Genomic DNA, 13,589 nt, shown 5'->3' with positions numbered 1-13,589 from the left:
TTTTTACGTAATTCTAATGACAGGTAATACTTTTTTTTTTTTTTTTTGTTATTACTTTCTGATTTATAAACTGCTTTTTTACCCGAATCCATGTCTTCAGACTTTACGATAAAAGGCATACGCATCCATCGTCTATAGCAATATTTTGCGTTACTGCATAGAATTAATAGTCGTTACGCCAATTAAGGTCTCTAATAATTGTCCGTGGAGAAAATCGAAGAGCGTAGTTATTTCGGAAAACGCGCCACACTGCAATTAGACGTAGGCGTGAACTATATACACATACGGGTATAGATATACCTATATATGTATATATTATAATTGCCAAACGTAATTTATAAGAGTATTAAATATGTAACGTAACGCGCGTTGCAATAAGGAAATCCTTCAGTATTAATCCTAAAAAGTTTACAATTTGGATGGGATTTAGGATCGTATTATATTGCATTATATTATCCCTCGAATATACCCTATTTCATACGCATAGAAATGTTACAACCTTAGCGCTTGTATTATGAATACGATAATTTATCGCTTACATGCATTTTCAATCTAGAAATCGTTTATCATTATCTAGATGTGCCGTGATCTTTTTGTTTTTCATCTTCTCCCAGTCAATCCATTCCTTTTTCAAATATTTTTCATTATTCTTTTACAAGTTTCTTTAGCTTCTATTTCCTCGTAGTATCATGTCTTTTTTTTTTTTTTTTTTATTAATTTGTCTCATTTTTCGTTCAAGCCACTACCATTGTTAAACAGCGATTGAAAAGTGAAAGAATCAAAGAATGTAGGAACAATGAGAAATTTCGTGCCAAAATTCGTAGAGATATGGTTAATTTGTTTATCAATCCGAAGGTGTGTTATGTATGTATATTACACAGTATTATATTACGCGTTACTTTTCTGTCTAGTATATATGATAGGTAAAAAAAACTCCCCAACGAGTTAATCGGTGTTAATGTTGGGTGTAAGGTAACGTGAAGAAGTGAAAACAATGACAGTTGAAATTTGAATTCGAAAAAAAATCACCTACCAAAAAAACAGAAATGAAAATTATAATTAAAATAAAAAGAAGAGATTACTGTATAACTATACTATACATATAAGTTACGTCAATGTAACAATACGTCCAGGTTTTTATATTAAAACAAATAGCGATAAATAGAAGCTACTTAAAATGGAATTAGCCACAGAGTACAGACTGCCGAGTACCCTGATAAATTTTTCTGAAGCTTTCCTGTACCTATATAATTGTACAATGTATTATTAAATAGCATTTTTATATACATACATACATAGATACATATATTAATATATTATTATACACATGACATTGTACTATCGATGTACGGAATTACCTCGGAGCTTTCCTATAAATCTAGTTGAAGTATTGTAATAAGATGTTATCAATGTTTAAAAAGAATATTGAGTAATAATGATTTATTATTACATGAATTAATATTTGCCTTGTCTAGCTCAGAGTTGAACACAATATATAACGTACTAGGTGTATGAGGTCATTAAACGTATATCCAGATACTACGTATTATGCTATCTTAAGGCCATCTTCATAGTAATCGTTTAGAATTCCCGGAACCCTTAATGTTACATTGTATACACATAAAATAGATACGATACCATTTTAAATACGTTTAGAAAGGTACTCGGCATTCTTACTCGATGTATACAGAACTATCTTGTGAAAAACAGTATTAAACATTAAATAATATGTAGAGTTAACAGAGAGGACAAAAGTAAACAAAGTAAAAAAAAAAATACGTGCTCAATTGCATTTTGGAGTCAATCTTAAATTGTTACCATTTACGCGAGTAATTGTTACGTTTATACTGTATAAAAGTTAGCTCTAGCATGCGGACAAATGTGTAATACGGAAATTTTGCATCAATACTTGTATGTGGTAGCGAATTGTGATCAAAATCAATTGGTTAGTGCGAAATTTCAAAGGTTTTAGTTGAAAATTACTGGTTGTTTGTGGTTGAGACATTCGTAATCCGAGATCTTCAAAATTTTGAATTTATCAAGTAGTTTTAGTTTCGTGGGATAGCTTCGTTGACTCTTACGTGATTTTGACTATCGTCAATTTCTGTCATCTGGTGTTGACTTAATTTCTCATGATTAATCAATCATTTGTGGGTCAACAATTAATGATGTAACGCGCAATTCCGCGAAGAGCGGAATGGATAGCATATATTATCACATATGGATAGAGTTCGTAATTGCAGTAATTTTGGAGGAAATTCAAATCCTTAGCAACGACATGAGTTTCCACAATGATCGATTGTAATATTATTTTTCCCTATATCTGTTTTCAGAAAATGATATGATTACAACAAATGGTTCAACTTATAAATCAATGTCTCGTTAACATGTATGCGCAATATTTTCGCAGTTATCCTACTATTATGAACTCAAAATACAAAACAGATTAGTGCATAATTATTATATAAATATATATTATTATATTCGCTAGTCGACTATAAATTGTGAGTGTGCTCAATATTAATTAATCGATAACTATATAATTATGTACCGAATTGTATATGTATTTAAATACAAACTTATATGTATGTTAAGAAGATGGAAATTGAATTAACTTTCACAACGTGATACATAGCAATCCTGGATCTAAATTATCAATCACGTTCGTGATGATTTGGCTGCAAAAAGTCTTTCAGCCTTCGACTAATGTGATTAAGATGACTAGGCATCGAAAAATGTAGAATTATTTCATTTTATTGTTGTAATCCTTTGCAACAAATAATTTGGCGCAATAAAAACTGAAATATTCGCAAAATTGAGCTCAGGGGGACTAGGAAGATTTTGCCGGCTGAAAATGTGGTAAAAATTCAATTCGCCTGTAGAAACTACTGAAAAAATATGTGCGACTTTTGCTATTTGTTTGTCACATTTTTATGGATCAAAATCAGTATTACACATAAAAAAATATTAATAATAAAGCAAGATATTGAGCGCTGAAGAGAAATATCCGTTTGGGTGTGGTACATATTTACACGTATTTTTCTCTAAACAAACAACGGACGATAAACAACGCTTCGAGATGTCACCTTGATTTTTTGTTTAATGAAAATATCAACTTTCTCTGCAAAGTGAACCAGTGTCTAGGTAAAAAAAATGAATTCATTATTATCGTTATTACAATAATCGTCATCCATTTTTCGGTGTTTTTCAAGTTTTAGCCGCCATTGTTTGATTCTTTTACTTCTTCAAAAAAATTTGGTTCATTCTCAAGGGGAACGTCCCACGAAGAGAATGACACTTGGAGAATGCCGAGAACATATCTCCGTTAAATATTTATATTTTTGAAACTGCAACCACTCCATTTAATAGCCAAAACTCCAACAAAAACGCTGTAAAAAAGAAAATGTGTGTATGTTGTTTCAGTTCTTCACAAATGCTATTTGAATCTTATTCCATTTCCGGCCTTTTTTCGCTGCCTGGTCCCTTTAGAGCGATAGGATTCGTAATCGACATTAATACAATGTTGACGTAAAAAATGTTCGAAGATGCAGAGAGCTTACCTCAAAGTTGAGTAGCCTTACAAAATTCAACTGCTACGTAAAGGCATTCAATAGTTCACGTAGTCTTTACAATAAATTGTCAATTTTTAAACTAGATATCAATGTTCAAAGTTTCAAATTTTGAAAGTGCCGCTGTTCACGCTGCGCGATGCGGCGTAAAGCGGCTATCCCATTGGTGGCGCCATTTTAGAAGTAGTGGCGGAATCTACGGTTACTAAAATGTTCGCGCCGAGAAGATTGAGAGCCACTGTGACCGCGATCGCACGTTGTTTCTCTGCCATGTCGCCCTGCTGCCCCAATCTCATTTCGAAAATGGCCGCTGTCCTGGACGAGGTTGGCAAATCCGCCGAGAAACCAGTTGACGAGGAGAAGGATGATATCGTCGAGGTAGAGGACGAGACCGGGGCCAGCGAGTCCTCGAAGAAGAAGAAGAAGAAGAAAAAGAAGAAGAAAGCCGGTAAGCGCTCAACCCCGTCGCCCTTAAAAAATTGGGTGTGTTTCTCCCCATCGCGTGTTACTCCCACGTCGCGAAAGCCGCCGCGTGTTTTTCTTCATTCCTGTAAAAATTTCTTTTAATTATTTCATGTGTTACCGGCTATCCTTGACTTTCGATGAACTTCATATTCTAACCACCGATACCGGCTCTCGATGCTGTTCTACGCAAGTTTCAACTGCGTGTTATTACCGTACAATAACAAAAAATATATGTACTATCGATAATTTCCGCCGCGAATCTCCTGAACGATATTCGCTTCATTAGGAAATTTTTTCACATGCCCAACTCTTGGTAAATCGCTGTGTTCTCTACCCAATTACCTTGGATTAAAGCGGTGAACTAATTTCATCTACTATAATCCCGATTTATCAAACCGATTTGTCTTAGCAGCGGCTCTCATCTCTCCAGGAGATTGTTACTGTACATAGAATTTTGTTGATTTTTTTTAAAAACATTTATAGATAAGATAACTTCTAGTTGTTTGAACAATCTGAAGCTCTTCACCATCCTCGACGATACACCTCTGTTTGCTTCACTCTTATCGTTTTTTTCTTATCTAGCTAATATTAATTCATTAATTGCCACACCAAGGTGCTGGAGAGGCGAGCGCCGATGTTCCTGAGGGAGAAGAGGACAAAAGCAAGAATAATGTGCCCGCAGCAGCCGAAGGTAAGCGAATAGCAAATCCTCCTCTCAATCACCAGATTGGACACACCATATAAAATTCAATAGATTGACATATATGTACTTACTACATGTCATAATTTTCGTTCGCCTCTTTATCGTCTTCGTCCCAGGATCAGCAGAGATCACTGAGAATGGTGGCGAATCAGAGGAAACGAAGAAGAAGAAAAAGAAGCGCAAGCCTCGTGGAAAGGCTGGGGGAATAAAGCAGCAAACTGACCCTCCGACTGTGCCAATATCTGATCTGTTCCCTGATGGAAATTTCCCAATTGGTGAAATTATGGTCCATCCTCCAGCGGCTGGAATCGACGATAGGACAGCCAAGGATCGTTTCAGCAGCGAGGAAGCTCGCGCCTTGGACAGAATGCATAACGATATATACAACGAAGCCAGGCAAGCTGCTGAGGCCCATCGACAAACCAGAAAACACATCAAGAACTGGGTTTGTAGCATTCTTTTTCCTCTACTACATAATTTTGACTAAAATGATTTTATGATTTACACTTAAAACCGGATGCTCAATTAATAAACTTTTATTATCAAAGTTCGTTACCTTGGGAAAATGATCACGGAAAACAGTTCAAATTTATCCTTAGTCACCTGTTTCCCTTATCTTGGAAAAGTCGTTTGCTACCAATTCTGTAATATTCGTTTTTTTTTTTTCATTAATAACTTTCTCATGAAATCAAAATTCATCTGCCATATTGCGCACCTGGACCGCTGAAAATTTTTCAATAAATAATTGAATTGAGATCTTTATTTCCAGGTGAAACCCGGGATGACAATGATAGAGATTTGTAACGAGCTAGAAAAGACGGCGAGGCAACTCATCGGGGAAGATGGGTTAAAGGCTGGATTGGCTTTCCCTACGGGATGCTCGCGAAACCATTGTGCAGCCCATTACACTCCGAATGCTGGAGATCCAACAGTTTTGGAGTACGATGATGTGACAAAGATCGATTTTGGAACCCACATCAACGGACGTATAATTGACTGCGCTTTCACGCTCTCGTTCAACCCAAAATACGACAAACTAATCGAGGCAGTTAGAGACGCGACAAACACTGGTATAAGAGCAGCAGGTATCGACGTACAGCTTTGTGACGTTGGTGCTGCAATTCAAGAAGTTATGGAGTCATACGAAGTTGAATTAGATGGAAAAACTTATCAGGTACATTGCGAAAGAATCCGGAAAGCAGGAAATTTTTAATTTCTAACTCAGAAAATCAACGTGTTAATTCTTTCATTTTCATAAAATTTCTTAGGTAAAATCCATCAGAAATCTTAATGGGCATTCCATAGCACCTTATCAGATTCATGCGGGAAAAACTGTACCGATCGTGAAAGGCGGGGAAGCTACGAGAATGGAAGAAAATGAATTTTACGCTATAGAAACTTTTGGTTCGACTGGTCGAGGCGTTGTTCACGATGATTTGGAATGCTCTCATTACATGAAAAGTTTTGACGCTGGATTCGTTCCCCTAAGACTGCAGAGTAGCAAATCCTTGTTGAACACAATCAATAAACATTTCGGTGAGTATTTCAAACGCTGTCGAGAGTCTTGCTAGATATATGTTACTGTATCATAACTGTTTATACTGCAAATCCAAGAATTTGTGAAAACTGAATTGCATTGTAATCACTCTTCAGGTACTCTGGCATTTTGCAAGCGCTGGCTAGACCGTGTTGGTTGCACAAAGTATCAGATGGCACTGAAGGATCTTTGTGACAAAAATGCGGTGGAGGCTTACCCACCATTGGTAGATATCCGAGGATGTTACACAGCTCAGTTTGAGCATACTTTGGTGCTGCGCCCGACCTGCAAGGAGGTGATATCCCGGGGTGATGATTACTAGATGTGTTGAGGTCAAATGCAGCGAATAAGTCGTCCGTGGATGCTCTTCAACGGGGAACAGAGGGCGAGCCCGTAATAGTATTCTAAAAATTAAAATCAGACTTCTAACAACGGCGGGAAGACTTTTACCCCGATGACGCATCTAGAAAAGTGAGATTCCACCTCTGTATCCTCGTCTTGAAACTCTCTTTGATTTTCATTCGTAGAAGTTAGCACGGGATCCTCTTTAACAAATACTTTTAACTACCGAATGAGTTTGATATTTTGAAAAATCGTGTGTTAATTTTTTGTCATATGTATATGTATGTATACAACATAGCAATGTATATATGTGTATATATATGGATGATACAGTGTACCCGCATTTGAGCAAGACTTGTTTTCCATTTTTCGTTTGTTCTTTGTTTTTTTTTTTTCTTTTTTGCGTTTTTTTCATCTGACACGCTAATGTTGGAAGCCCATTTAATCATATTTACGTATCGCTATATTTCGATACCGGAATTTTCTTTTTTATACGTACAGTTGTGATTTTTCCCAGTACGATTGCAGTTCTGAATTAGAGGGGAAAAAAATAAATAAATGACAACAAAACACAACAGGAACAAAAAAATGAATGTCAATGTTAAATAAAATATATTTGGGAATTATAACTGTAAAATGCTGCGTGTGTGCTTTTATTAGACATATTTAGGTAATATTCATATTAATGTAATCTAACAATAAGTTGGATACAATTTAGCACAACTCTTAATTTCAGACAGTACATTTAAGTTCGGTATAGAAAAAAAGAACACTTGTTTCAAAAATCCTCAATCTCTGTCTCCGTAACAGAATGTGTGTAAGGTGTACATTATTCTACTTCGGGATGTTGGAAAGAGGACCTGGTAAGGCATTTTATTTTGTATGTGTTGGGCGTAGGTGGTGGTTCCTATACAGGCATTAGATATTAGCCAGCTATTTAGCTAACTGCAGGTAGTAATAATTACATTAATATTACTATATACGATTCATATTTTCTAAGATTAAAACATTAAAACTAGTATAACATAGAACAATATGGTACAAATATAATATGTATATATACATATAGTATATGTATATATATACATGGTATCGATTATTAATTGAAGATTCAAAATAGGCATCAAAAAGTAGGTAGCTCCGTTTTGTCTTTTTTTTTTCACTTTTCGTTTAATATAGGATTTTTATGAAAATTAATCTGTTTTTTTTTCTTTTTTGTTATACATATATATATATTATCTCTTTTTCAGTCAGATCTTCTGTAAGTCTATCGAGTAATAAGACGAACAACGTAACGTAACCGATACGCGACTCGAACGCAACTAAGAGTACTAAGAGTGTCGATATCGTTCACAATTCACGTTTCGTGTTCGTTGCGGGGTTCGTCATGGGTCGAGCATCGAGTTCTATTATCAATTGTGGATTTTTCATTTCTACGCGGAAATCCGTATCAGAAGCCCACTGTCTGGTATTGCTGTATTAAATTGTAAAAGAAGTTGTTTGTTTCTAATTCTTCGCTTCGGGTAGACTTTACGTAACGCAATAAAAGCCCTTGACAGCTTGTACGTGATTTTCTCCGTCTTGATTGATATTTATACCATCGAACTAAAACGGTCGACTGATTACTCACTCTTTGACGCCGTATTGCCTAGCACTATCAGACGTTGGATTCCAATACGATTGAATTTTATCTTGGTTGCACATGCATACGTAATACGTGTACATGAATTGTGTTGCAATAGGTATATAGGTATTAGGTATACTTTAACGTCTTTTGTACTATGTTTTCATCGCAAAAAGTTGAGCTGCCTCCTTCTTGCGCAGGATGTGATATCATACATACTGGATTGAGAGGAAGGTGGTGATGAAAAGAGGCTCTAGAGCAGGTTAATCGTTATCGCCTTTCGTTTCTTCTCACTGCGATTCCGTCCGTGTTCTCAACTTTGCTCTCGCTGTTACCAAAGGATTCGGAGGTTCCATACTCTCCGGCTGTTCCTGGATATAAGAAGCAAAATAATAATCGTATTATAATGATAATCGCGTGTTTCGTCTATACAAATTGTTAGCAGATAGAATTTTGCATTTCTCTCTATGTAATTCGGAAAACTTTATTACTAATATTAACGACAGTAATAACAATATTGACAGTTATTAATAACCACAGCGCATACCACAAAGAAACAGGTAGGTATTTATGGTAGTTTTCGGATATTTTAATATTGGATTATAAGCAGATGTTGTGAGAAAATATTGAGACAATAGCCACGATGCCGCTTCTCGATTTCCAGCCATAGATAATTATCGTTTCACTACATTCCAATTTTTTTTCTCGATTCCGTATAGAATGTTCGAAAGTGTTAAAAGTAACGAGTAATGATGCAACAAAAATATTCTCCTATCCGTATATGCTTAGTAATAGGATGACGAACAATCAATTGGATTGGCTCGACAGACTGATTATCACCTGTGTATAACGTCTTATTGATTATTGTTTTCAATCCTTGCTTTGCATATCCGTCGTGTAATTTTAATCCCGTAGTACGTATGTGTCACGTATAAGACTATGTATCACGTTCCGATCAAAGTTTCACCCAACGCATTGTCCATACGTATATCTAACCAAACAACGTGACACTGACACCGTCGATATTTGAGACTGTCCGCATACCTGCATAACTATACCGATATGCGCCGTGACTTGAGGTGTGGTTCTTTTCTTTTTTACTTCTTAAACATCGTGTGCATTTATACGCGCGTGCTTGCGTGCGTAAATATATATATTTCGTTGGGTTGCACCCAAATCGCGCGATCATTTTGTTTGTTTATTTATTTTCTTTAGCATCGGATCGCGGCCACAAAAGATGAGAACCGTTCACGATGTATGTTTTGTGGGATGTCGAATAATTTTTTTTTTTGTATCCTTAACTAGTTCATTCAAATTAATATTATAGAGCCTAAATTATAATATATTGATTGGTGCAGTCATTTCGAGTTTTCCGCGGCAACGCGTTACGTGACCAAGTTTTCTTTGTTTCAGAACTCGCGTTTCAAACTTCGATGTTCGATCTCGATATAAACGTATCGCATAGTTTCCGTTCATACCGAGTGAGTCACTGACAGGTTCCGAGTCGCGCGTACGACACACACATTCGTACACAAGTTTGTATTATTACGGTTACGTGCGTCTTTTCTCGCAAACATTCCTTCGGGAAATCAAGATAAACATGCTCGCAATTATTGTTCGTCTCTCTCTTCTGTCCAACTAGTTTTCGGGGCGGTCCTTGGTCTGGAACAATCAGTTCCATGTGGAATGTTTGCACGTCCTGTAATATGTTACACAACTCCGTGTGTGTTGAATCTCATACACGTCAATCCGACCATAAATTCAACGAAGACGCGTCGCTGCAGGGGTTCGCCTTCTAGAATCTAAATATTCGCTGATCATACGTTACAGAGTTCATAGATAAACAACGAAACTAACTCGGATTAGTTCGTTTGAAAAAATAAATTTCACCGCCGTTTCCATACAACGTTATACCTGCGTAACTTCAGAGACTGTAATATTTTCGACTTCGTCGACGGAGAACGAGGCTATGCTTCAGGTTCGAAATTATTATGTATGCGTGTATTACACACTGCGTACGATGCGAGGCGTCAAGTGAAATGAAAGTTTTCACACCCGAAGTAGCTAGGGGGCCTAGTCAAACGATTTCGTATACGTTAATGTAATCGGTCATCTTGCGAATTTATTATCCAATGATTGATGGACGGCTGACTACGGTAGAAAGTGTATTCCTCGTTTCGATTATGTAGCCCAATTCGATCTAGGAAACGCGTTCCGTTTAACAAAAAGAAAAAAAAAAGCAGTTATGCGATCGGTCGACAGAGTTATGCGGTATGTGTATAAATCGTGTTGTGATATTCCAGTGGGGAATGCAGGACGTCTTAAAATAAGTCGAAATATCCATCTTGAGGGGACGGGGATAGGGTTAAGTGTAGGGCATGAGTGTTGACCTAACAAACAAGCGAGCAAACCCTCTTCGAAGGATCATATCTCGCGGGAGGGAAAAAAAACACTCGCGATCAGGGTCACTTTTGAGCTTCTTTTTTTTATGGTGCGTATTATACCTATATATTTACTCTATGGCGCGTCGTTTCCGAAGACAAACAATTTGGAATTTATGAAAATTCAACGGGTTTCTAAAAGAAAAGTGAAACGCGTACAGTATGAAAGTTCAATTTAACTTTGACCATTATCACCGCACTGATAGCGTTTGTTTTCAATTGAAAAAAAAAAAATCGAATACGACGCATTGAACCAATAATGAATGCGGAGTGCTTTTAGGAACACGCGATATCAACAGCCGGCGATAACTTTCTACGAAGGGGAATCCTTAAACTCGGAATCAGGCAAGATGAAATTTTTATCGCTGAAATTCCGTGATGGATATATATGAAAATGAAAGAAATCAGTATGAGAGTCGTTTTGATCCGAGTCACCTTAACTTGCGTTAGGAAAGTGCTTATAATATTTAAGTACGTGCGTCGTTTATTTTTTTCTTTTTTCGATGTCCGATCCGCTATTGACCTTCCATTTCGTATGTACGTATGTGAAATTTGTCTTCTTTCGTTATTAATTTGCGGCTTTTCTACCACGTGAGTAAACTTTGCGCAAAGTGTAGGTACATATTTACAATTATAAGCTGTATGGATAATGTACACGTGTATGTATATCTATATACCCCGTGTATCGATAAATATGCATTGTGACCCCGACCCCTGACCCGAAAAATAAAAATACCGACCTTGAGTTGAATGTGTCTGGCTCTCTGCTCGATGGCACGTTGAAGCGCTGTCCTTGGGTCGTCCTTGAAGGATTCCTCCCGTATTCTCTCGGCCTCCTTTCTCGAGGCTGCCTCCCGCTGTTTTTCGAGTGCTCGTTGAAGCTCGCTTTTTTGATTCAGTATGTTCTTACCCCTGTTTGAATATTGGGCAAAAACATTTCACTCAAAGGAATTTCAGAATCAATTTAAGCCATTCTATAATGTATATTATGTAATACATATATATTCCACGACTACTCGGAGTGTTTCGTTCACACTAAGGAACATTCCAAGATTTCTCTCTCTCTCTCTCTCTCTCTCTCTCTCTCTCTCTCTCTCTCTCTCTCTCTCTCTCTCTCTATCTATTTCAAGAACAATAAGAAGTTCAGCGTTGAAAAGACCCTTTGAACTTGAAGTGAAACGAGATTTCAGTGTCCGTCATAGTTACTGGAAAATAATCATTCCGTCATTAATTTTCTCCTGCTGATATCAGTAAACACTTTCTGAAAAACCCGCTGTTATAATTACATTCCTCTATATCTTTGTCCTTTCCACACCCTGAATTTTAACGCGTAATGATAAATATACATTTTACAAGTATAATCGGAGTCAGTGCAGAAACTTTCCTGTTCATCTTCCTTATCTCGTTCTTATACACCGCTAGTGTAACGCCATATACGGCGTGATAGAATTTCTACATACATATACATAAATGCACGCCTGAACATAATGTAATCTACACATATACATTAGTCCAGAGATGACGTACATCCATAAAACAAACAGAATAACGCAACCCACCGAACGGAAGGCAACGCTCCAGCTGTGCTGATAATACGTTAAGTATACTATAACATTATAAATGTATACAGATGGATATATACATATATACCTATATATGCACAAGAATTATAAACTCGCGATTCATCCGGACTAAAACAATATTATCACTATATACGCACGTATAATTATTTCATTCGCACCAAGTATAATAAGTTGCTAAATACCTGAAGCACGTAACATCCTAATACGAGTTATGTGGGTATATTACAATACACAGACGCGCACTGATCGTTACGCAATCCGCGTTTATTATTATGCGATACATAACACACTATTATACCTCTACGTATTGTATAAATCAGGAATTATGCTCCTTCTCGTACAATACTCACACTCTCTGGTTGAACAGCAATTCTCGGTGAAGGTCCTTGTGGTTCATCGAGCCGATGTAGGGGTTGTTCGGCTTTCGCGGCAAGATAAGACCGTCTGGTCCCATGTGGGGGGCTGGCGGAGGCGGCGGAACGCCGAGGACCGGAGCCATGTCCTTGCCTGAAAAGCACAACGGAGTAATGATTTGAAATTATAGATAACACAACAACGTCTCATCTTATCTATCCCTGTATGCTATAAAAATAATAATAATAATAATGTACAGGTGTATTCTTCTTATATCATGTATCTTATATTCTTCTCCGTTCTCGCGATGGAAATATCTTCATATACTCGTATAGGCGAGGCCTCGACAATCGACTCGGAAAACCGTCTAATTGTCACGTGCCCTGCCCCCCCTTAACTTTTTTCTTTGTATCTCGCGTAACAAAAGGTTGTGCAAATTTATCCCGATTCATGACACGTATATAACAATCATTTAACAAGGTATGACATAATCGCATAAATAGCAGGAAGAACCGACCGACAATCTTCGTGAATCGAACACCGCGCACGCCTTGTTTTGTATCTTTGATTCTTTCTCTCTCTCTCTCTCTCTCTCTCTCTCTCTCTCTCTCTCTCTCTCTCTCATTCTTATAAATATATAGATATACGGTATATATATAACGTATTCTGATGTAAATTCGTTATCAGAGTAAAACATAAGTATTAGAAAATTCGCCACATGTAACTGTCTTTCGGAAGGCGAATGAATGAAGAGGAATTCTTCTTTTCTCTTTTTTGTTCTTTTATCAAGATAACAATAACGGCACGTTTAATTATTTCATCGTGCGTGTGACAGTGAAATTTTCGAGATTGTTTTATTATACCCTCCAAATACGCTATCCGCGATTTAACCGTTCCTTGTTCGCACATTTTACAGTACTGAAGTAAAATATACTCGGACGACTTGCCTGTCGCGCTCTCAGCTATGACGG

The 13,589-nt window shown here is 37.0% G+C and overlaps 2 protein-coding genes across 2 annotated transcripts in view; one reads left to right on the top strand and one right to left on the bottom strand.

The window, feature by feature from the left end:
- The first annotated feature begins 3,825 nt into the window (after positions 1–3,825).
- LOC107225679 (methionine aminopeptidase 2) lies at positions 3,826–8,400 on the top strand. The gene is made up of 6 exons (XM_015666220.2): positions 3,826–4,017; positions 4,648–4,725; positions 4,854–5,182; positions 5,507–5,911; positions 6,006–6,273; positions 6,391–8,400. Exons 1-6 carry the CDS (start codon positions 3,840–3,842, stop codon positions 6,594–6,596), a joined length of 1,464 nt encoding a protein of 487 aa, XP_015521706.2. The 5' UTR covers positions 3,826–3,839; the 3' UTR covers positions 6,597–8,400.
- LOC107225630 overlaps positions 7,756–13,589 on the bottom strand; it is a 32,568-nt gene continuing 26,734 nt past the window's right edge. Inside the window, exons 3-5 of the mRNA XM_015666156.2 lie at positions 12,615–12,771; positions 11,422–11,593; positions 7,756–8,611 (exon numbers count right to left, since the gene is read on the bottom strand). Coding sequence (XP_015521642.2) covers positions 8,531–8,611; positions 11,422–11,593; positions 12,615–12,771 — 410 coding nt within the window. The 3' untranslated portion in view covers positions 7,756–8,530. The remainder of the gene's footprint in view (positions 8,612–11,421; positions 11,594–12,614; positions 12,772–13,589) is intronic.

Source organism: Neodiprion lecontei, chromosome 4 (assembly GCF_021901455.1).
Source record: "Neodiprion lecontei isolate iyNeoLeco1 chromosome 4, iyNeoLeco1.1, whole genome shotgun sequence".
Taxonomy (NCBI): domain Eukaryota; kingdom Metazoa; phylum Arthropoda; class Insecta; order Hymenoptera; family Diprionidae; genus Neodiprion; species Neodiprion lecontei.
This window is presented reverse-complemented; position numbering and strand designations above follow the sequence as displayed.